This window comes from Ammodytes marinus, assembly GCF_949987685.1.
Source record: "Ammodytes marinus genome assembly, chromosome: 4".
Lineage (NCBI taxonomy): Eukaryota > Metazoa > Chordata > Actinopteri > Uranoscopiformes > Ammodytidae > Ammodytes > Ammodytes marinus.
Genome location: NC_137233.1, coordinates 13,416,301 through 13,441,436, shown reverse-complemented (window position 1 = coordinate 13,441,436; position 25,136 = coordinate 13,416,301). Strand labels below are relative to the sequence as shown.

General features: G+C 39.3%; 2 protein-coding genes across 3 annotated transcripts in view; both read left to right on the top strand.

The window, feature by feature from the left end:
- LOC307249006 (transcription factor HES-5-like) overlaps nt 1-11,819 on the top strand; it is a gene marked incomplete at both ends in the record, with an annotated part of 40,783 nt that extends 28,964 nt beyond the window's left edge. The window contains one exon of the mRNA XM_080025595.1: nt 11,394-11,819. Coding sequence (XP_079881721.1) covers nt 11,394-11,819 — 426 coding nt within the window. The remainder of the gene's footprint in view (nt 1-11,393) is intronic.
- A 1,605-nt stretch (nt 11,820-13,424) lies between these two features.
- Nucleotides 13,425-24,300, top strand: pank4 (pantothenate kinase 4 (inactive); the record flags this gene model as incomplete). 2 transcript variants are annotated; one of them, XR_013844819.1, is made up of 20 exons in its annotated part: nt 13,425-13,548; nt 13,842-13,924; nt 14,639-14,847; nt 15,272-15,455; nt 15,900-15,992; nt 16,122-16,275; nt 16,912-17,093; nt 17,260-17,341; nt 17,969-18,069; nt 19,112-19,267; nt 20,016-20,128; nt 20,534-20,621; nt 20,858-21,009; nt 21,351-21,406; nt 21,628-21,677; nt 21,923-22,027; nt 22,111-22,211; nt 22,335-22,403; nt 22,697-23,029; nt 23,160-24,300. XR_013844819.1 is itself a non-coding variant. In XM_080025421.1 (19 exons), the coding sequence occupies 19 exons, from the start codon at nt 13,425-13,427 to the stop codon at nt 22,941-22,943; spliced, it is 2,349 nt and encodes a 782-aa protein (XP_079881547.1). In that variant the 3' UTR covers nt 22,944-24,300. The 2 variants fall into 2 exon arrangements, 1 of the variants encoding a protein (XP_079881547.1); XM_080025421.1 differs by having other exon boundaries at nt 22,697-24,300.
- Between the last annotated feature and the right edge of the window lie 836 nt (nt 24,301-25,136).

Sequence of the window (25,136 nt, the reverse complement as noted above, 5' to 3'; positions counted from 1 at the left end):
TAGAAAACATCTTTCTTGTGTCAAATGCTGCTGTAGATGAAATTTTGCAGGAGTTTCACTATTTGATTGGTTCTCTTTCTCTGCCAATCACTCAAAATACTATTAGCCAAGTATTACAAGATAATGGTTGCCAGTTTGACCAGTCAGTGGTTAAAAAACTAGCCAGTGCACTCTGTGATACACACCCTGTTAATAAAGCAATTGGAGATAAAGGCCCACTTTCCAGTGCTTGGAGGCGAAAGGCTTACTATAAGAGACACTTTAACGTAGTGGAACCAGTGGAATATATATTAGACCAAAAGAATAGAAAGTCATTCCAATATATTTCGATTTTAAAGTCTTTGGTACAAATTCTTGACTGCCAGACAATCTTGGATCAGGCTGTTAATTTGAATACTGTAGATACAGAACCACAGGGAACTTGTGCACAGATATACAGATCCTTTTTTGATGGTGCCTTGTTCAAAGAAAACAGACTTTTGTCTAAACAGGAAAGCATTTCATTGATATTATATATTGATGATTTTGAAATATGTAATCCCCTTGGTACATCCAGAAGGAAGCATAAAATCTGTGGTTTGTATTGGATGCTGGGCAATTTACCACCGGGCTGTAACTCTGCTCTTTCCTCCATCTATTTGGCAGCTTTAATCAAAAGTACTGATCTGAAGTGCTATGGCTATGCTAAAGTGTTAGAACCTGTTCTTAACGATCTTGTCATTTTGGAACAGAAAGGGATATTTGTGTCAAAGTTGGGCAGAACAATAAAAGGCACAGTTCAGTGTGTGGTTGCTGACAACCTTGGGGCACACAGTATTGCTGGATTTGTGGAGAATTTCTCAGGGTCATATGTATGCAGATTTTGCACTGCAGAAAAAGTAGATTTCCAGACCCAAGAAGTTAGAAGTGGGGTCTTTCCTTTAAGAACCAAGGACATTCATGCCGATCATTTAAGAACAATTGAAGAAAATGGGTTGCCCAATTATTATGGTGTGAAGTCGGAGTGTGTTTTATCAAAGCACCTCTCCTATTTTGACGTTACCTCTGGGTTTCCTCCAGATATCGTGCACGATCTTTTTGAAGGTGTTGTTCCTTTTGAACTTGCACTTTGCCTGAGTGTATTCATTAAAAAAAAGTATTTCACATTATCTGCATTAAATGATGCAATATCATCTTTCAACTTTAAGTGGGCTGACAAAACTAATCGACCTCATCCTGTGCCTCTCAGTTTTGGATCCAGAAAAACTGTTGGGGGAAATGCGCATGAGAACTGGAGTCTAATCAGATTTTTGCCTTTGTTGATTGGGCGGAGAGTTCCCTGTGAAGAGCCAGCTTGGCAGATCTTAACAGACCTGAAGGACATTGTTGATCTGGTTGTCAGTCCCGTTCAAACCCAGGACTCCATTGCATATCTTGATTTTAAGATCTCTGAGCACAGAATTAGATTCCAAGAGGTTTTCCCAGACTGTCACCTTAAACCAAAACACCATTTCTTAGAGCATTACCCATACTTGATCCATCAGTTTGGTCCACTAGTTTCCCTATGGACGATGCGTTTTGAAGCAAAGCATAGCTTTTTCAAAAGAGTTGCCAGGAATATCAGGTGCTTCAAAAACGTGCTCCTTTCCCTTTCAGAGAGACATCAGTATCAAATTGCCCATCATTTGCATGCATGTAGCTTTACCAGACCTCTATTGGAAGTGACAAATGTTTCCACTGTACACATCGATGTTCTTAACAAGGACATTTCAAATGCTCTGAGACGGAAGTCTTCAGATATGGACACAGTGGGCTTGGCCAAAAGTGTGGCATATGATGGACTAACCTACAAGTGTGGAATGATCTTGAGCCAAGGCTCATTGGGAGGACTGCCAGAGTTTGGCGAAATCATCCAAATGGTGATACTGCAGGACAAGTTGATCTTCATTGTGAAGAAGCTCAGTGGATGGTATATTGAACACTATAGAGCTTTTGATCTCAAACCATCCCCAGTCAAGGAAGTGGAACTTATTGAGCCACAGGAACTACTTGACACATACCCACTGGTGGACTACAAAATTGGAGGGATGCGTCTTGTCACATTGAAAAGATATATCCATGTTTAAAGGGTGAGCCCTCTCAATGTAATGTTATTTTATTGTGTTCTCAATATATTTTTTTTCATAACGTAAGCCAAAGTTGGTCCACTCACAGTAAGTAAATTGGTAAACCTACATAATGAGAACTTTCTAACTGCATGTGGGTGTTTTTTTATTAGTTGCTTTTAAGGGATAGTTCAGTATTTTTAAGTGTGGTTCTATGAGGTACATGGCATAGTCTGTTACCTTATGGAGATGGTGATCAGCACAGTCATTTGAAGGAGAAGACTTGGCTGTAGCAGAAGTCAGCCTTGTACTGTTGCAGAGGGGGCCTGCAAAAAATGTGGCCTGTTCGCCACATAAATAAATGCTTACCTTAAAAAAAAAAATCCATTCAATTGTACACTAAATGAAGGACTTTTTCACTGCTGATTTCCGGACTGAACGCTATACAGCACTGGCAGACAACCATTCATTTTTGCACTTTTTTCAAGCATTTTTCAGCCATGTATTAGTATGCCAACTTGCGTCGATGAAGTACATCGTATCAATATGCAAATTGGCAGTGAAAAAAGACTATTTAGTGTACACTTAAACAGATATTTATTTTTTAGGCAAGCATTTATATATGTGGAGAAAAAGCGGTTTTCTGCTGTCCCCCTCTGCAACAGTACAATGCTGACTTCTGCTACAGCCACATCTCCCCCAAACTCCTTAAAATGGCTACGTTGACAACCATCTCATAAGTTAAAAGACTAACTATGCATAAGTACAACCCCACTTAAAAATACTGAACTATCCCTTTTAACCTGCAAAACACCTACACATGTTCTGTCTTTAATACATCCCTTTTTTGGGGGGGATGGAGGGTGGAAGCCTATCAAATTTCAAAATTACATTTCTTACATATTTCTAAAATTACTTTGCAGCTTTATTTGTTTTGTGGAGCCCAACATTGAGGTTTAGGATTTGTAATAGGAAGTAGTTGTTTTATGTTGTCTGCATGTCTGCAAATGCCAATGGAAAAATGATGTAGACACAGTTGACATTTGCCTCACACCTTATTGTGCTTTTGCTCTCTTCTCAGACTGCCATGGCTCATTCCACTACTGCCAAACTTAAAGTGATTTTGGGTGAAAACAACATTGAAAAACTGACTCTGCCAAATGGCATACCAGAGTCACTAGATGAGCTTATCGGCACGATACGGAGTACGTTCGGATTAAAATGCAGCTTCAAACTGCAGTACATGGACCAAGAATTTGGCAATGACTTTTTCAATCTGAACTCTACTATTGAACTGCAGGATTTGGGGACAATCAAGGTGATCGAGCAAACAGATACAACCTCGAGCAGCGCCACTACATCCTTTGCTTCAACGGAGTCAGATGACTGTGCTTCACTGGCATCAAATGATACTATACTGCTCTCATCCCCCGAGTCGACATCAACTCGTACAAAGCAGTGGCCAAAGGAATTTCCGATTCCTAAATTTACCTCCGACACAGAGCAGCAGTTAGCGAAAGGAAATCATGAGTACCAGGTTGGACGCAAATTGTTGATCTTGAGCTCCCGAATGAAGTCTGATATACTGAATAAAGTATCCGATGAAATATACCAATACAAGGCCTACCCAGAGGATGCACATTTCTCCACAGTTGCAGAGGCCTTAATCAAAAAGCACCCATGTTTATGGGAGCCTGGCTCATTTAATGGCTGCTACGGCTGGAAACAGCGACTGAAGTGGAAAATGGGAAACTACAGGACTCTACTCAAAATGCAGGGGTGTCCAGAGCTGTCAGTAAATTCCCTGCCATCTAAATCAACGACCGACGCTTTCCCTGCTAAAAAAGTGAAGAGGCCAAAACGAGCTGAAGCTAACTTCTATCCATCCTTCCCTACTGGTGAAACTCAGGACAGTATGGACAAAGAAAGAATAGAACTTCTGACCGACTTCAAAATAAGGAACAACGAGAGGGTAATCGCTGAGAAAATGGCTCGCACGTTTGCCTACAGACGACAAGAGGTGGTCAACCAAGAACCGAGCATTAAAGACTTTAAAGACAGGTGGCCTGCCCTGTTCCATCAGAAAGAGGTATGAAACTGAAATAACTCTTGAATTTCATGTTTCATATAACACTGTTCACTGACAGAATTTACATATTCAGTTAAACTTTTCGTTGCATTGCCATTTTGGCTGTTGTGTATGCAGGCTTCAGTGTTAACGTTTTTAAAACTGAGATTGTGAGGTAGTTTGCATTTCCTTTTTATTTATTCACTGCCATTTGTTTTAGATCAATGCAGAGTTCCTGAGGCTCATGGCTGTTCCGCTTGAGGATAGGTTCTTTGCCCAGTTAGACATCCACTCAAGTCAGCTCATCAGGGTCATCCGTGCCAAGGGTGGCTCAACACGCCAAAAGACATCTGACATCATGCAGATTCTGGATCAGGTACATCTGGAGCAGCAAATGAAACGAAAATGAAGATTCCTTGGTTGCTAAGAGGGTGTCACCGTTCCCCTATCATATATTATAGATCCATCATCCGGGTTATTTTAGCTCCAGCGCCGTTATCTAAGGGGAGCAATAGCGTGCCTCCGCTGGCAGCAATAAGATTAACTAAAGTTATTACTAAACGCTCCTGTGTGCTTGTTGTGACCTGTTTATTATTATTACACTGCAGAATGGGATGGGTTGTAAACAAGATGTCAGTGACTATAGGGTGCAGGAGAGAGGTTGTTGTGAAGATCCAGAACCGTATCGATTTGAACCAGAATAAGCAAAGGAGCAACTAGATGTTTTGGAAGGGGAGCAAGCAAGGAGAGAGGCTAAGGCTGCTGCACCGAGTGGATACATGGAAAAAAAAGTCTCAATAACTGCAGGTTGAGTGACTACAGCTGGAAAATCGTCACTTGTTGTGACACAATCTGTTGTTGTACTGTCCTCTTCGACCTGATATGTCAAGCCTTCCCATCAATGGCAACTTCAGGTCCTACTCAGTGCAGCAAAGGCACTCGTTTTCTGTTGGCATGTTGACAAGCCCACGTCCACACCACTGGTTCTGAATCTCCCCGTGTCCCCAGGCTGTTAACCAGCCTCATTCTCTCTCCTCTCCTGCTACCCTTCCAAAACATGAAGTTTCTCCACCATGTGTTCTGGTTCAAATACATACAGTTCTGGATCTTCACAGCAATCTCTCTTCTGCTCCATAGTTACCGACCTCTTGTTTACAAAACTGAAAAGCCCATCTGTGTAAGTTTGCGTATGCCCGCTGTGCCGTTTCCTACCGGTATGTATTTGGTTCTAAAATCACACACCGTGCCAAAAATCACGAGTGCAACGTAATAAACGAGCACACAAGTGTTTGTTGATTAGTTTAGTTTTATCTTCTTGCTGTAAGCGGAGGCAGGCTTTGTGTTCCCTTTTAGCTACCAGCGCTGGAGCTAAGCTAACCTGGATGAGCGACCCATGCCCCTAACTTAATTAAAAAGCATGCACAGTTAAAGGGAAGGTCTCTGTTTGTTGCCTTATATTTAGCCGGAGTGAGGCAAAGCGCAACATTTTTTAAATATTGAACTATTTAAGTTTTAGGGGCAAGAACACCTGTTTTAAGAGATTTTGAAGATTAAATTAATCAAGATTATTTTGTCCTAGACTGAGGACGTTCATCTTCAAAGGGAGTGTGTCCTGAAAACCCTCATCATCTTCCTCGGCGAGGATGCTAATGACCTAATAAAGGAATATCGTGTAAGTTTCAACAGTAATTTGCATGTCATCTCATCAAAGGGACATTTACAAAAAAATCCTGCATATATTAATGCTGTAAAACGGACATTTGGATAACTATAATTACTAAAACCTGGTTGGATTGACTACAAGTTGTTTTCATAATAAATGTAGAGACTCTTGCGTAGAGCTACTGTTGAAAAAGTTAGTCTAGAGTACTGCAAAACGTAGAGTACTTTGACCCCGTCACAAAACTAGACGTGTGGCTGAGCTCATAAAAGGCTCCAATCCATATAGCATTATTTAGTGAAATGTAGTAGATGTGATTTTGCAGCTGTTGTCTTTTTAATGTGAGATGTGAATTAAAGTGTGAAGTGATACCAGTGATGTTTTGTGTCATGTACTGTAGGACTCTGGACCAGAGGACATTCAAAGGGACCTGGAGCGTCACACCTTGGCAGTGTTTATCATTCGAAAGGATGAGGGAGGACCGCAAGAGCCGGCTGACGACATAGGCATCGTCATCGAGGGCGTGGACGTCTTGCATGGACTGACTTCAGTTGCCTCAGCTTTTGCAATGCTTCTTGGTTTGCTATACGCACTTAACCTAGCTTATCCCAAAACCCTTCGTTTGACCTTCGAAGTGCTCCAGAAGGTCATCATGCAGCTTGAGCAACACAAGATGTCCCCAAAAGTCCACAGTCTGTATGGCAGACTTCAAAGCTCGCAGTAATGACACATCACAATTGATTCCCTTTCTGGACCAAAAAATGGCCTAGGGAAGCACAATGTTGTTAAGACGTGGGGCCTGTGAAAATTAAGCCTCTTTTGTGTGTTTTTGCCTTTGTGTGTTTAAAGAGACAAGCAAGAGAAACTAAATTTAATGTTCTTCAAACCACAAGAAGATAAACGTTGAGATAGATTTGTTAATAATTTGCAGGATTATTATTTAATTTTTTTAACGTGGCTGCCAGAAACATTGAAAAGCCTATGCGTTAAACACTGGTATTCTGTTTTTTAAACTGTAAAAGGAGTAACAGTTTTTTCCTCTCCGATGTTCAATTACAGTGTAACTGGCTAGTTTTGTTGAAATGTTTTTCAAAATACAAGCTAGAATGTTGAGATACAAAGTTGAAGTATTGAGTAAAATGGCTACGTTGACAGCCATCTCATAAGGTAAAAGACTAACTATGCATAAGTACCTCATACAACCCCACTTAAAAAATACTGAACTTTCCCTTTTAACCTGCAAAACACCTACACATGTTCTGTCTTTAATGCATCCTTTTTTGGGGGGGATGGAGGGTGGAAGCCTATCAAATTTCAAAATTACATTTCTTACATATTTCTAAAATTACTTTGCAGCTTTATTTGTTTTGTGGAGCCCAACATTGAGGTTTAGGATTTGCAATAGGAAGTAGTTGTTTTATGTTGTCTGCATGTCTGCAAATGCCAATGGAAAAATGATGTAGACACAGTTGACATTTGCCTCACACCTTATTGTGCTTTTGCTCTCTTCTCAGACTGCTATGGCTCATTCCACTACTGCCAAACTTAAAGTGATTTTGGGTGAAAACAACATTGAAAAACTGACTCTGCCAAATGGCATACCAGAGTCACTAGATGAGCTTATCGGCACGATACGGAGTACGTTCGGATTAAAATGCATTTTATGATTTGGCAATGACTTTTTCAATCTGAACTCTACTATTGAACTGCAGGATTTGGGGACAATCAAGGTGATCGAGCAAACAGATACAACCTCGAGCAGCGCCACTACATCCTTTGCTTCAACGGAGTCAGATGACTGTGCTTCACTGGCATTTTGTTTCCCCCCAAAATCACTTTAAGTTTGGCAGTAGTGGAATGAGCCATGGCAGTCTGAGAAGAGAGCAAAAGAGACAACATAAAACAACGTACTGCCTATTACAAATTGAGTAATAACGTACAGGATTTTTATTTTTTTTATTTTTATTTTTAACTGGCGGCTGCCAGAAACATTTAAAAGGGCAAAAGCACCCTAGAAATTGCGGTTGTCTAAAACTGAAGGGCCTACTTGAATGATTTTTTTTTTTAACGTGGCTGCCAGAAACATTGAAAAGCCTATGCATTAAACACTGGTATTCTGATTTTTAAACTGTAAAAGGAGTAACAGTTGTTTCCTCGCCGATGTTCAATTACAGTGTAACTGGCTAGTTTTGTTGAAATGTTTTTCAAAATACAAGCTAGAATGTTGAGATACAAAGTTGAAGTATTGAGTAAAATGGCTACGTTGACAGCCATCTCATAAGGTAAAAGACTAACTATGCATAAGTACCTCATACAACCCCACTTAAAAAATACTGAACTTTCCCTTTTAACCTGCAAAACACCTACACATGTTCTGTCTTTAATGCATCCTTTTTTGGGGGGGATGGAGGGTGGAAGCCTATCAAATTTCAAAATTACATTTCTTACATATTTCTAAAATTACTTTGCAGCTTTATTTGTTTTGTGGAGCCCAACATTGAGGTTTAGGATTTGCAATAGGAAGTAGTTGTTTTATGTTGTCTGCATGTCTGCAAATGCCAATGGAAAAATGATGTAGACACAGTTGACATTTGCCTCACACCTTATTGTGCTTTTGCTCTCTTCTCAGACTGCTATGGCTCATTCCACTACTGCCAAACTTAAAGTGATTTTGGGTGAAAACAACATTGAAAAACTGACTCTGCCAAATGGCATACCAGAGTCACTAGATGAGCTTATCGGCACGATACGGAGTACGTTCGGATTAAAATGCATTTTATGATTTGGCAATGACTTTTTCAATCTGAACTCTACTATTGAACTGCAGGATTTGGGAACAATCAAGGTGATCGAGCAAACAGATACAACCTCGAGCAGCGCCACTACATCCTTTGCTTCAACAGAGTCAGATGACTGTGCTTCACTGGCATTTTGTTTCCCCCCAAAATCACTTTAAGTTTGGCAGTAGTGGAATGAGCCATGGCAGTCTGAGAAGAGAGCAAAAGAGACAACATAAAACAACGTACTGCCTATTACAAATTGAGTAATAACGTACAGGATTTTTATTTATTTTTTTTAACTGGCGGCTGCCAGAAACATTTAAAAGGGCAAAAGCACCCTAGAAATTGCGGTTGTCTAAAACTGAAGGGCCTACTTGAATGATTTTTTTTTTAACGTGGCTGCCAGAAACATTGAAAAGCCTATGCATTAAACACTGGTATTCTGATTTTTAAACTGTAAAAGGAGTAACAGTTGTTTCCTCGCCGATGTTCAATTACAGTGTAACTGGCTAGTTTTGTTGAAATGTTTTTCAAAATACAAGCTAGAATGTTGAGATACAAAGTTGAAGTATTGAGTGTCATAACTGACAGGATTTTCTTTTATTATAATTGTTTTCTAACTGGCGGCTGCCAGAAGCATTGAAAAGGGTAAAAGTAACCTAAAAATTGGGGTTGTCTAAAACTTAAGGGCCTTTTGTTATATATATATGTCAAAGTTTAACAATGTAAGTCATTATATTGAGAAATTATAAATTTTTCGTCAAAGTTTTACAATATTTGGACCTATTTTTTTTTAATGCTTTTTCAAATGTCGAAATGCAAAGTTAAAATACTGAGATGACCTTAAAATAACTTGCACAAATTTTTTATTTTACACCCTAAGAGCTGTTGATGGTTAAAAGCAGTTGGGAAATATGTTGCTTGCCAATAAAGTATATAAAAAAACTGATTTGAAAATGTGATTTTATTTTAGAAGCAATTTTAAGTTGAATAAACTTAAATAAATTATGTGTTACCGGTTGCCTTAATTCAATTAAGTTGGTCCAACTTCTTCTTCTTTTAGGTTCTACGGAAGCAATATTTTACTTTAGGATTAAACAAGAAATTGAGTCAGAAAACACTGACATTTTAAGTTGTCGTCCCTTAATTATAAGTTGGATTTAAGCAAACTTTTGATTTGAAAACAAACAAACTATTAAGTTGATCTGACTTAAACCAATTGTTTAAGTGTAACTTACATTCTTTAGTTCAATAAACTTAATTCAAGCCTGTGTTACCGGTTGCCCTAATTCAATTAAGTTGGTTCAACTTTTTTCTTTTTAGAGTGTTCCTTTACGTCGTCCCCCTTTAAAGTTGGACATTAAAACTCAGCCACTGAAATTATTTCCCTCCAGATGGTTAGTGCAGTCATGCAGGCACTGCCCTTTGCTCAACACTGGGCATATAGTCTCCATTCAAACCTCTTTTGTGATGCATTGATTACGACTCCCAGGATTCAGTGTGGGAAACCCTGACCGACTCTAACCATAGCTCTTAACTCACTTGGACAAATTGTCAAAAGACAGAAGTCACATCTGTTTAATCTGGACGACTTTCAGTGGAATTTGCATTACTTTGTGATCACAATATATGAACTGAGCTTGCATGAACTAATCGCAGATGTTGCAATAATTGGAAACAATTTTGTTAAACAATTTACATTACAACAATTAATTCCTGCACTATAATCTTTCAATAAAGATATTATACAAACTAACTGCCATTTAAAACAACGTAATACTTTATGTTTAACATTGAACAAACATCATTATGCAGATTCTGTAAGGAGGAAGGGGAAGACCAGTTGCATTTGTTTTTCTTTTGCCAATATGTTGATAGTTTATTGATTAAAATCCCACATTTTTCTTGTATGAAATCTGTCGCCAGATAATGAATATATAGGTAAAATAATAATATTTAAAGCTCAATTGAAAACTAATTTAATTCAAAATGTCATAAAAAATAAACTGAAAGGGCAGTGTCTTTTGGATAAAATAATTTCAACAAACCATTATAAAGTAGCACAATATAATATGATTATTTTTTTGATTTGTCATCGTAGAGTTATATGTGTTATGTGTAATATTGATAAACATCAACAAAAAAATAAAACATTCAACTTATGACGGATGGAATTTAAGAGCATACACACTTCAATTCCTTAGAGGTATGAGGATGGGTGTGTTGAGGACATTGTCAATCTTCCACATGTGTGATGAGATGATGAGCGTGTGCTCAGTCAAATTCATTGATCTCATCATCAGGCTGCAGATCTGCTCTCTGCAGGGTCACCACTTTCCCAGATTCAAACAGAGCTCAGTCAGTAGCTGTCCATCAACCTCCCGAATCCTTGACCCTTTCCCCTGGGATCTAACCATTGTCCCTTAGGCAATATGACAGCATTCAGCATGTTGCTGCTCCACATCCCTTATTGTTTGAACAAGCTCTCTGATTGGCTGAGAGTGTGAGAAACTCTGTTCAGACCGAGACCCACACATTCATATGGAGATGTGGGACTATAAATAGGAGGGATGAAGCCAGAAGAGATCAGATTCTCCTGACAGAGACCACTAGACAGAGATCCAGACATGGCACCTACCATCACTGCAGCAATGACCAATTCTCAGGAGCATCTGACTCTGACCCACAAGGTAAATTGGAGATCCAAGAAGCCTTAATCCTTTATAAAATATTGTAATTTCTTTAATAATAACACTTCACCATGAATAAGATTATTAATTACTTTTTTCTTCTTTCTGCAGCTCAGAAAGCCTCTGGTGGAGAAGTTACGCAGAGAGCGAATCAACAGCAGCATTGAGCAGCTCAAGTCTCTCCTTGGTCCAGAGTTCCTAAAACAGCAGCCAGACTCCAAGTTGGAGAAAGCAGACATCCTGGAGATGACAGTTTGTGTCCTGAGACGACTGCAGCTGCAGCAACACCAAGCTGTGGACTCAGCAGCTGTCCACCAGGGTTACTCCAGGTGTGTCCAGGAGGTGAAACACTTCATGTCCAAGGAGCAAGTGAAGACACAGTCCCAGAAAGGCATGCTGAACCACTTCGACAGGCTGCAGTCTTCCTTTGATAAAGACCTGGGAGAGGTCGACTTCTCTCCTCTGAGCTCCACAGTCCAGACCAGCAACATCAAAGACAAGAGTCTAGTCAACAACTCCGTCTGGAGGCCGTGGTAGACACTGGAGTTCCACAGAGTTGACCACATTGGTCAAAAGTTATCATCAGACATGTTTTTTGAGGTGTCTTTGAACAATGTATTAATTCATGACAAGGTCATATTGAACTGACATATCAGTTTAACTTTGTTTTCAAAGAAATGATATCACAAAAAAATGTATTCTATGAATAACATATTTTCCTATTGATGTATCAATATAATTATCACGGACCAATAGTGGTCATTATTAAAGCACGTGCCTTTACGTCCTGTAAGTTTTCTGTTTGAAGATTCATTCTGGGACAGTCACTGGCACATTTCTGCTACTTTCTGGTAGCACTTTGTCTGTTTTACTTTGTAAAGGATTACTGACCCATGTTGGGGTTTGAAATCATCTGTTATATCATCAACATGTTTTGTTGTGTCAATAGTACAAATGTATATTTGAACGATATTTTCTCTCAATGTAAGAGAGTTGGTTGTGCTTGTGTTTTGCAAAGAAACTGAAGCTTATTATTGTACTCTTTTTGAGTTCATTGTCTTACAAATGTTTGCTGTGATGAATCATCACCACTAGTGCCTCTATGATGTGACTCATTCATTATTTGAATAAAACCCATCAACTGAATATTGAGCTGTGTCATTTCATTTTTTGCACTGATAAAAAATTAACAGGGAATAACTTTATCTGAATTACATCAAACTGCAAGGATTAATTCATTGTCGAAAAACATGTTAGATGGCAATAGGCCTAATTAATATGGCTGTTGATAGTGTCTCCATCCAGAAAGAGTAGACTATTTCAACGAGGACTTTTCATTTTTCTCTTATAGTTGAGCACTCCCCTCTAGTGGCCAGTTTATGTTAATGCTCTACATACCGTTTTCAAATTATTTTCTACTTTAGTGGCTTCAAGGTATGAAAAACAACGTATTAGCCTATATTTTACAAAAAAAAAACAAGTTAATGTTAATAATCAAAACTGAAAATCAGTGGAGAGATGTAACGCAACAATAGTTGTAGAGTAGCCTACTTCACCAATGATTGATTCACAAGCTAAAACTTATGAGGGTCACACAAGGACTCTGAGTTAGCTAACATTGTTTTATCATAGAGAAAGCATATCTTCTTCTTCTTCTTCTTCTTCTTCTTCTTCTTCTTCTTCTTCTTCTTCTTCTTCTTCTTCTTCTTCTTCTTCTTCTTCTTCTTCTTCTTCTTCTTCTTCTTCTTCTTATTATTATTATTATCATTGTATGGGTTATTATTATTATTATTATTATTATTATTATTATTATTATTATTATTATTATTATTATTATTATTATTATTATTATTTAAGAAAAACTTGTTTTGATATTCTGCACCCACACCTCTTTGAAATATTTCCCGTCAATTTCTAAGTCGACGTGCAAAAACATATTAAAATAATCATGCACTGGTTTACAGAGACATACAAAGTGAATTCAAAAAGTGTTTACTTTGTCCATGGCGGTGGCACTGAAATGTTTACAGGACGATACTATCCACGCCTCAGACTGTACGTGAACGCTGATTGGACGACTGGGGGGCACGCATGGCACGTAGCCCACGCACGCCTCGCATGCAGCGTCAGAAATTGTCCACCATGGCGGAATGTGTTCGACTTGAATGCAGTACGAATAGTCACACAATGGATAAAAGCATTACTCTGCCGCCTGACGAGATATTCCGCAATTTGGAGAATGCAAAGCGGTTCGCAATAGACATAGGTAACTGGGAATATAAAAATGTTCTTTCTTTGTTCTGCCGCCTCTGCTCGAAATATAATGTCCGTGTTTAAGCTTGATACTGTGACAATACCTGACTCCTAAGAGTAAGTAAACAATACAAACATTAACGGTAACCGCCAGTGTTACGCCACAGCTTAACACTCGCAAAGCCTACAATAAGTGGTGTTTTTTATTGTATTATTAATCTGGATCTTAAGGTGCAATGTTTATGACTGTAAGTTATCTAGCAGCCTTTATGACTGGTCCTTATCAATGCTGCTTTGCTTTACCAGGTGGATCTCTAACAAAGCTTGCCTACTACTCTACTGTACAACACAAAGTTGCCAGAGTACGATCTTTTGACCACACAGCAAAGGTAAATATTGTTGATATCAGTTTGTTTGTGAAAAACATATTGTCATTTGGTTTCCTGCGAGGTTTTCTTGCATCCTACAAATCTCAAACTGCACGGACAGGGGGAAAATATATCTCATGTTGGCCTACCATTTGGTATCATATGTATTTGATTTAAATGTCAAAGCACCAACATCATGTAACCTAATATACAGAACCTAAACAATCTGGGAAGCATTAGGCAAACTGGATGCAACTGGTAAGGAACTGGACTTTCTTGGAACATTAAGTTAAGTTAGCAGTTAGTAAGTTAGTTAGTAAATGGCCTCATGCTACTCTCCAGGATTCTCCTAGGATTCTGTTTTACTTCTTTTCATTCGCTTTTAAATGTCTTCTAATGTGTTTTATGTATTTTAATCTTGCCCCTGTAAAGCACTTTGAGTGGCCTTGTGTTTGAATTGTGCTATATAAATAAACTTGCCTTGCCTTGCCTTACTGTCTGACCTACTTACACAATCCCTCATTTCCCCTGGACACTAGTTTCTTCCCTCAGAACACACACACACACACACACACGTTTTTCATTATGCACCTTTTTACATTGATATTTTATGATCGAATACTGTTATTACTATTATTATTATTACTATTATTATTTGGATTCAGTACAACAAGAACCAGTTGGATGAAAAATTAATTGATTACTTGTTAACCTTGTTTCTCATCTTTGTCTTAGGAGGCTGCCAGTGACAAGCTCTATGAAATATCAGTGCAGGAGGAAGTCACTGCTCGCCTGCACTTTATCAAGTTTGAAAATGCTTACATCGAAACATGCTTGGACTTCATCAAACACCATCTGGTCAACACGGAAACCAAAGTTATTAAAGCCACAGGTGGAGGAGCGCACAAGTTCAAAGAACTCATTGAGATGAAACTGGGACTCAGGTGAGTGCGCTGCATGTACAATCCCACACAGAGACTGTAGCCCATTCACACACAAAGCGATATACTGTCCTTTTCCTTTGAACAAGGTTTAATCAAAGCACAAAGTTGACTGTTTAGGCGACCTTATGAATACTGTTTACTGGCTTGGAAACTTTTGTGACCACTTTAACATTGTGTGAAAGTAACAGTGCATTTAAATAAGATTGACTTGCCTTTGTCATGCATTTACAGTATATGGCATTGGCATTAAGAGCCACGTATATGTTGTTTTTCCAGTTTTCTAGTTAATTGTTTCTCTTATAATTTAATTCTGTCTGATCAAGTCAAGGGGTTACTGCGATATTGTCTTTTAAGCATTTGTTTGGAATTAATACAAACGGTATTTCACATTTGACAAGGCTGCTTCTTGTTGTATTGTGACTAGAGTGGACAAAGAGGACGAGATGACCTGCCTCATAAAGGGCTGTAACTTTGTGCTGAGGAACATCCCCCACGAGGCTTTCGTCTACGCCAAGCACGCTGACTCAGAGTTCCGCTTTCAGACGACTCAGCCCGACATCTTCCCTTACCTGCTCGTAAACATCGGCTCTGGGGTCTCTATAGTCAAGGTAATGACTGACGAATCACACTTCCGTCAAGGGTTCAGGAAATAAGTCTCTCTGTTCAGCAATTTAAAGTAAAGCTGAGACAATATGTAGATTAATTCATTAGCCCATCGACAAAGTGAATCATGAGTTATTATTTATTCCCCAACTGCAATAATTTGATAACCAACATCAGAAAATATTGTTTCACTACATCTGTTTTAATTTGCTCCAAAAATCCAGTATCAGTTTGGCTCTTTGTTCTCGTTATGTTATGCTTGTGGGTCATGGCACATAGACTTCATATGAAATGGTTCATATATCTTTATCTGCTGTTTAGTATAAAGTATAGTGCATCTGCTTATTCTGATAGTTTAGCATGTTCCAGGTGAATTCTTTATTACTTCTGCTCTTGCTGTATTGTGATCCACACAAAAGGCAACATCCCATTCTCTCTCTGTTCAACAGGTTGAATCAGAGGACAAATTTGAGCGAATCGGAGGAAGCTCAATAGGTGGAGGGACATTCTGGGGCCTTGGAGCCTTGCTCACCAAAACAAAGGTATCCTTAAAAACGTTTTCTACCATACTGTTTTAACTGTTAGACTTAGAATTCAGCCATTAAAGAACATTTCTCTACTATATTTTGTTCCCTTACGCCTCATGAACTTTTAATTTTTTCCTCCTTTAGAAATTTGATGAGTTGCTAACGTTGGCCTCAAAGGGGCAACACACGAGTGTCGACATGCTTGTCAAAGATATCTACGGAGGATCATATGGGTCTTTGGGCCTGACCGGAGATCTTATTGCTAGCAGTTTTGGAAAGTCTGCTACTGCCGACAAAGGTGACACACGTTGATTTTAAGTGGCTGCCATGTAGCATTTTATATGTCTACGTCTAGAGGCCCATCTTGAAACCCCAGTCTGCTTTGATATCTTTGTCTGGGGGAGACCTTGCTTATCCAGTATAACTATCATGTTTGCTCACTTAACATTTTTTTAAATTGATAAAAAATAAAAAGTTAAAACATTTTACAGCATTTTTTCTCACCTGTCTAAAACTTTTGCACAGTACTGTATGTTTCTGTTTCTGTTTGTGATGCATTCTTGGCAATGCTTAATCTTTTCCATTTTTAGAGGGAAGCCTGTGTTGAAATGAACTGCTGACCTCTCACCCAGTTCTGGTACAGCACTGCTGTCTCCTTGTGCTGTTAGGAAATGCAGGGCATGGCAGGACTTAAAAGAAATTCACAGCTTTCCTCACGCATCCTTCAACTTTCCATCAGGTTTATACAGTTAAAGTTTAAAAGTACGGAACACAACTTAAATATTTATACCTAATTGTTCTCCTGATGCTTTTAATAATTTAGTGAGACGCCTCCTGGAAAAATGTAAGACTTCTGATACATTTTAGTAGCCTATTAAGCTAAGCAATAAATATGTTTGCCTTTTATGTTCATCTATCTGTGTTCTGATTGTAGAGTTCCCTAAAGAAGACATGGCCAAGAGTTTACTCCACATGATCAGTAACGACATTGGGCAGCTGGCCTGTCTGTATGCCAAGCTCCACAACCTGTCCAGAGTGTACTTTGGAGGCTTCTTCATTAGAGGACACCCTGTCACCATGCACACCATCACCTACAGCATCAACTTCTTCACCAAGGCAAGGCCTCTTCCTCTGATGATATCAAAACTAACTAACCAACCTCATAATTGTCCTCCTTTCTCATTCTAACTAAACCATCTCAGTTTAGTTCTGAACTTGGTTCTTTATCGGCGTTTCACCCACAACCCAGATTTGTGTCCCCCCCCTCTTTTTATTGTTGTAGGGTGAAGTTCAGGCCTTGTTCCTAAGACATGAGGGCTATCTTGGAGCCATCGGAGCATTTCTTAAAGGAGCAGAGGAGGACAGTAAGTCAATCAGCTTTATTCAAGAGACTCGCGGTCCATTTAAAAGACATACAACATACATGTTAAAGGAGACAATTATACCAATGTTTCCACTTGGATGACTGGTAACATCTCAGCATTTCGGGCTGAGATGTATGAATGTCATAATGGGGTGTTTAGAAAAAGTAGTTTCACTTTAACCTTTCAAAAACATTGTGGCTGAACTGGTGCAGATACTTGCTGCCTGCAATTACACACCGATGATCATGGAAGTCCTCCCTCACACATTAGGGCGGACATGAAACCTGTAGTAACTTGTTGTAACCTTGACATAAACAAATTTAACTGACAGCAGTTGCAGAGTTATGGATAAAAGACTTAGGGAGAAAGGGTGAAGATTATGTAAGTGATCAAGTGTAGGACAGTTTCTTCTGCTCTATGCCTTTCCTTGTTTATAAACCATTTTTTTTTAATTGAATAAATACATTTTCAATTCAAAAATAAAGACTGGTGGATAAAACGATCAATAACAGACTAAAAACTTGGCACCAAGTAAAAGCTAACCTTGAATATGAATGAAAATCACTTTAATGTCAATCTAAATGTTTTACCATATAAATACTATAATTGCATCATTTGATCCTCTAGATCCAAACCAGTACAGCTGGGGTGAGAACTATGCAGGAAGCTCAGGCCTGATGAGCACTTCTCCAGATATGAATCCCATGCAACGTGCACGTAGTGGAACGGTGAGTCTGCAGACAAAGTGATCAGATATGAAGCTGTGTCATGTACCACGAGGCCTCCTGACCTATGTACACTCTGCTGCGTCCTATTCATTGTTTTTACTCCACCCATATCCTTCTGTCACATTTTTTTGAGCCTAATTTCACAAATCTGACTTTTTATCTCCTTCATGGAAATGCCGCCACCACAGTCCTCTAATTAATCCAAGAGGATCTTTAAAGATGTTTTTTAATCTTTCTTTTAATTTCCTCTCCAAACTTTTCTCTTGTCTACCTAACCCTCTCCTTCAGTTTTCCGTAAGTACCTTTGTCTGCCTCACTTGTGGTGACGTGGTTTGATGACGTGGCTCCCGCACACAGTGCCTTGTTTTCCAGCTGCAAACTCTTGACTGAAGTACTTGGCAATAAAGAGATATTTTTTAGGCTTAGATTTGATCTAGTTGAAGATCTTGCTCCTGTTTTGTCCATTTACTAAATCATCACGATGGAAAATAACAGTATTTGATGTTTCTGACGGCTGCTTTGCTTCTTGATTCCTTGGTGTGACACTTTGAGCTTCTAGTCTTCCTTAGAGCATTAGGAGTTCTGTTATACCCTGCTGTTAGCATTAGAAACTATCACCTATCATACTCCTGCTTTTTCCCACCGCTTTCATTATCTAGTTTTCAATTGCAAACTGACAAAGTGTGATACAGGTCTACAAGTTAACAGCTGACTTCTCTTAATGGAATAATATTGATTGTGTGTCCTACAATAAATGACTCTGGAGGCTTTAACCGGCTTTTAGGATTAAATGTAGTTAGAATAGGTTTCTTCCTTGATGTTTCTTGCTCCTTTTTCGTCTTACTAATGGAAAAATACTAAACTGAGTGAAACCTGCCACAGTGTTTTGAGGAAAATGGAGAATATTGTGAAAATATGTCCGAACATAAAAGTTTATAACAGTGGTATAGGTGGAAAATGTATTTGATGTTTGAGTTGCTGGAAGGAGCTTTTCAGAAATCTTCAGCATGCATCTCTTTGGCTCTTCTCTTGTTGTGTGTAGTTTGACATGTTGGAGATGGACCGTTTGGAGAGGCAGCTGGTGAATCTGCCTCTGCTGCAGGACGCGTCGTCTTACATCCCAGACACTATGGACCTCACGGAGGACGCCGTGGCCCGGGAATACTGGCTCTTCTGCTTCGAAGAGGCCCTAGACGGGGTAGGACGGCAGCGAAATGTTTTAGAAGTCCAAATCCAGAGTCTGAATTTAAGATGTGTCATATTACAGACTGTGTCTGTTAACCAAGTGAAAGAGTTTTATACTCTTCATTTGGCACAATGTGTAAAGGGAATTGGCCTCTTTCAGAACAGACTTGATGGAAATGGAATATAATGTTCATAGGTATGTTTTATTAGTGTCTATTACTTGTAAACGAAAGTTGTTGCTTTTTCTATTACCTTTTTGGAATGAGTGTTTTATATCTACATAGGAGTGGAGCGTGCCGCCATGTTGCACCGCGGTGTTTCTACAGTAGAACAGAGCAGACAAACTCAACGGCCTTACGCGTTTTTTCATACAGTACAATGAGTGTCCGCCGGAAGTGCAGCGGTTGGAAGACGAAGAAAAAGTACTATAAAAATAACTAAATACATATAATATTCAACTCATCACTTGATATTGTGGAAAGACTTGAGGCGGTGGTGGATGATGCCATCTTTAGTAACTAGCTTCTTGCCCTTGAAGGCCACCGTAGCTTCTGTAAATTCCATGAATGGGAGGGGTAAGGACAGAGCTTGCAATCTAGATTTTTCACCACTATATGATGCCAAAATACACCTTATCTGTGGCAATATTGAGACAAAATAAGCCCAGAAATTGATATTTTTTAATGTTTTTCCCACTCAGTGCTCAGTACTGCATACATTGTAAACATGGCTGATAACTGTGCTTGTTTTTTGTTGAGCAGGTGGTTAAGAGAGCAGTAGCGAGCCAGCCTGACATGGTGGAGGCAGCCGAGCGAGCCGAGAAGTTCCGTCAGAAATACAGACACAAACTTCAGACGCTCCGCAACCAACCTTTGTAAGGACTGCTTTTTTTATTTTGCATGTAAGGCAATTGGTTTGAACAAGAGGTTTCCTTTTAGTAGACTAACACCACAAGTCTTTTCTTCAGCCTCTGCTTTAGTTTAATGTCTTCATGCTTGCTGTAACCGCCCAATGTGCTTTGTCAGTGATAAAGAGCACATTTTGATGTCAAAATGTGCTTTAATTTTTAATTCTTTAGGAGCCAGGTGTGGTGCTTCAGTATTTGGTTAATTAACTCTGACAATAATATATCAGTAAATAATGAATGATGAGCATGTAAGCTGTTTTTGAAAATCAAAAAACTAACCAATGAAAAGTAGGATGCATCGACCGTCCAAGCCTCCGTTGTGTGTATTTTTTTTCTCTCTGGCTAATGTAGAGTGCTTCTTTTCTCACCTAGTGCTTATGGATCCCTCACTGTCAGAAGTCTGTTAGACACGAGGGAACACTGTTTAAACGAGTTCAACTTTCCTGATCCCTACTCTAAGGTCTGAGTGAAATCTATCAACCTTTTTTTGCTTTCTTTTCGTGTCCTCACTAAATTCTCATGACTTTATTATTGTAATATTGAAGAAAAAGTCTCTTGAAAGTCTCTCAGTGGCTCAAACGAAACAAAAATCAACAAAATCGCATTCCTTCAAATTTCTGTATGCTGAATGCCTGTGAGTGAGCACGTTTGTTTATTTATTCAAACCAACTGTGTGCCACCAATGTACTCGTGTAGATCAAACAGAAGGAGAATGACGCGGCTCTCAAGTACTATCAGAAGGCAGTGAAGTCACTGGAGGCGTTGAGCTGGGAGCAGAGACAGTTTGCCCTGGTCATGGGCGTCCTGGCTGGGAATGTGTTTGACTGGGGAGCCAAGGCCGTGTCAGAGTGAGTAGAGATAATGGCTTTTCTTGACTGTGAGACCGTGGACTAAATCTATGCAAGTTTGTTCACAAGAAATCCCTTTTTTTTTACTATGGCCTGCCTGCTACTCTTCAAATCCCGTCTCTTTAACCCATTGATCCCTGATGCTGCGCAAAGCAACATTGTATCCAATGCCTGTCACGCAGCATCAGGCATCAATGGAATGATTTGCTGAGAGTGCCCTACTGCTTCTGTGGCTTTCAAATTCTTACATTGTAGTTTCAATCTCAATGTTTGGAGAGTTTGGTGTTGGGATTTGTACACTGTGATCCTAAATAATCCATATTTTGTTTTATGTCTGCCAGCGTTCTTGAAACTGATCCAGAGTTTGGGTTTGAGGAGGCGAAACGACAGTTAGAAGGTATCTAAGATATTCTCTGCTTTTATTATTTAACCTTTTAATCTGATCTAATTTGACACACCGATAGACATCCGAACCACATGATTGTTTCTAGTTCTTCAAATGTCTTCTTTTTTGTTAAATCAATATTTGCTTAAGAATTTTAGGACCTTTAGAAATAACTCCTGCACAAAGGCACTGTCTCAGATTGATTTTTTTTTTGTTTTTGTTTTTGTTCTCAGAGCGGCCATGGCTTGTCGATTCCTATGACCAGTGGTTTGAGCGACTAAAGGTCAGGCTCTTTCACTACTTTTTCATTTCACAGCCTCGTAGCATTATTTTTTGGAGGTTATAGGTTTTATACACACAGAGTTAAACAAACACATAACTTGGGCACAGTCACTATGATTTTGATTAAACACAAAGAAATAATGTTTTCTAGGGCTCCTTATTCATATATTTATGATATTGTTTCTGTGTCGTGTGATCTTGATGATAAATGCTTGAATACGAACCATCCTCCGTTTTCTCTTGCAGGGTCCTCCTCATAAGTGTGCCTTGTTTTTCGTAGATAATAGTGGAGTAGATATCATTCTAGGGGTGATGCCTTTTGTCCGAGAGCTTCTCTCTCGAGGAACAGAGGTAAGGAACTCAAATCAATTGAATTTTTTGAATAATATATTTGATCAAATGTTTATCAAACTCTTCTATTTGTCTTCCTTCAGGTTGTGTTAGCCAGCAACTCTGGCCCGGCTTTGAACGACGTAACAAACGGTGAACTGCAAATATTGACTGAAAGCATCGCTGCCATGGATCCAGTGATTAAGTGAGTATTTATTTAGTTTCCATACCAAAGCAAATCATCCATTATGCTACAACAGCAATCTTTTTATTTTTGTCATCATATTTTGTTTTATTGCTTTTGTTGATCGATCTGTTTGTTGTGTAGATCTGCTCTGACGGAAGACAGGCTGACGTTGGTACAAAGCGGTTCCAGTTCACCCTGCCTGGATCTGAGGTTGGTCATTAGGAAATTTGGCATTTGAGTTTTTCCGTTTTCCGTATATACTATCTGCTGTTGCTCTGTGAATGGAACTTTAATTAAAATTTAGCGGAAAGCTTACTGTATGCGAGTAGACTGTAAATCAGGCCACAAATTAATATAACTTTAATACAGCTTTGTAATTTTCTTAGTGGATGTTCTAGTTTGGAGTTTGGGCTTGACATGTTCATAGACTAGATAAAAGTCTTATGGTCATTTTGTGCAGCAAAATTTAACCACACTGTATTCTCTACTTCTTATCCGATTAGCCGCCTGGATAAAGTGCTGGCGACGACAGTGCGAGAGAGACAAACAGACCTGGTGATCATCGAGGGAATGGGCAGAGCCATTCACACCAACTACTACGCCATGCTCAGCTGTGAGAGCCTCAAGATGGCTGTCATCAAGAACACGTGGCTGGCCGAGCGGCTGGGCGGAAAGCTGTTTAGCGTGGTCTTCAAGTACGAGGTGCCGGCTGAAAAACCAAGCCAGCTTTCTGAAGCGCTGACCCCATAAAGGAGCGCACCACGGAGCTCACGTTTGAGCCGTACAGAACAACTAAGTCGAAAAAGCCAGAATGGGAATTCGCTGGAGCTATGAATGTAAGGGTGATCATCGTATACTGCCACTAAGTGAATGACTAATTGCCAGCCGCCTGATATAAATTTTTATTTGAAACGGTTGTTGATTTCAGGGCTGGTTTTCATGAACACAATTTATATTTTCTTGCAGGGTTCTGTCCAAATATCCTGTGCAATCACTTAGTTTGCTTCCATCATTATTGCCTATTCATCTCATTCAGCAGCTGGAGTTTCTCTTCATGTGGAGCCATCGTCACAGGCTATGTTCAATATATTCTAACAGACTGTTATGACACATGAGATATTCAGGCTCCTTGAAAAACAAATGAAAACACATAATTTTAAGAAGATCAGTCATTGACATGCGGCCAAAACACAACACTCAGCCTCCATATAGGCAAATTTGATTCTTTGGCTGGTATGTTTTAGAGAGAGCGAGAGGGCTGCAGCAGTAATTACAGCTTTCAGCAGAAACACTTTTACATAAAGTGTATTTAATGTGCCTTGAGGCTAATGTGATAAAAGCACGATTCACATTGATTGCTTTTAATGCCTATTGGAGGGTTTGATGCCACACAAATATCTGCTTTTGTCTCCCAGCAGTCTTGCGCCATAGATTGGGATTGTATCCATGGATATCCTGTATGTGAATGAACTGAGATTAAGAAATGAATCATTGTCGCTGTCACTTGTGTGGCATCAGGGAAAATGTTTGATTAGTGGAAGATGCGGCACTTAATCACAAAGAGATTTGGTCATGTTCCTCCACAAGGTGGCAGTGTTCGATTGTGATTGTGTTTTTTTATGATTTCTCCAATCTTACCCAAGGTGCTTGGTGTAAAATTAAAATGTAAAACACTACATATTTCAGGTTAACTACATAACTGTCTCTAGGAGCTTCTTGGCACTGAGCTGGCCGTGGCAGGAGTCCATGCATTTACTGTAATCCGCCATGTACAAGAACAAGCTGTAATTTTCCCAAAGGCAATAATACTGCAGCTCCAAGTGGTAACAAACATTATACACTGTATGGTTGTGAAGTGACTGACCGTATCTGTCACTTTATTGTAAACATCTGAACTCAAGGCAGGAACTGATTTTAAAAGCCTTGGTTAAAAAATATTCCCCAAAGTTACAGTTATGGACTCGCATTGCAATACTGTATTTGTCATTTGTACAGACATGTGATTTACAAATGTGTATGTGTGTTTGTGTATACATTTATATACACATATATAAAAGTAATTTGCATCACTTTAATTCAGTAAACCAAGCACAATTTGTGTGTATTATTCTCCTGACAATCAATTTTAATTAAATGGTGGAAGACATTTTATTTTAGTCCCTTTTATCTATGGTTGCGTTCCGAATCGCATACTCTTTCTTTTTTCTATTCTACATACTACATCTGACGATAAAAAGAATCTAGTTAGGATGCAGTAGGCATACTATTGGGACGTACTTTTCTCTCTTATTTCATCATAACATTGCGCCTTGATCTTGCCTCTTGCTTTTATATCAGTCGCATCCCCGTTTGTTTTCATAACATGGACCTATAGGCTTCGTCGATGTTACGTCACTTCACGTGCGCACTGGATTGTGGGTCAGAATCGCCCAAATAGGATGCACTTTTCAACACTAACAATCTTGGCCGCATGAAGTAGACCATCCGGGTATTCTAACCATCCTAAATCTGGCCACAAGAATCGGGACATCCTAAATCTTTTTTCTACATACTATATAGTAGAAAGTATGCGATTCGGAACGCAACCTATGTGTTTGTGCGCGCGTGCACCTGCGTTGATTTATCTTAGTGCATGTGGCAGGAGAGTTTGCAGCCTAATAGAGGAATTGAAGGAGTTTAAATATGTCCCATATTAAAAATCCGAACCTGCCCGTGGCGGTATTAAAGCTCGACACCCTGTTATGTGGTGCTTGATGCCTGCTGGGAAGCTGCGGCTTGATAATTCATGAAGATGCCTGGCAGGGGGTCCTCCTGCTTTCCTCTTGCACTTCAATCTGACTGCCAAAACACACACAGACACACACACTCTCTCTCTCTCTCTCTCTCTCTCTCTCTCTCTCTCTCTCTCTCTCTCTCTCTCTCTCTCTCTCTCTCTCTCTCTCT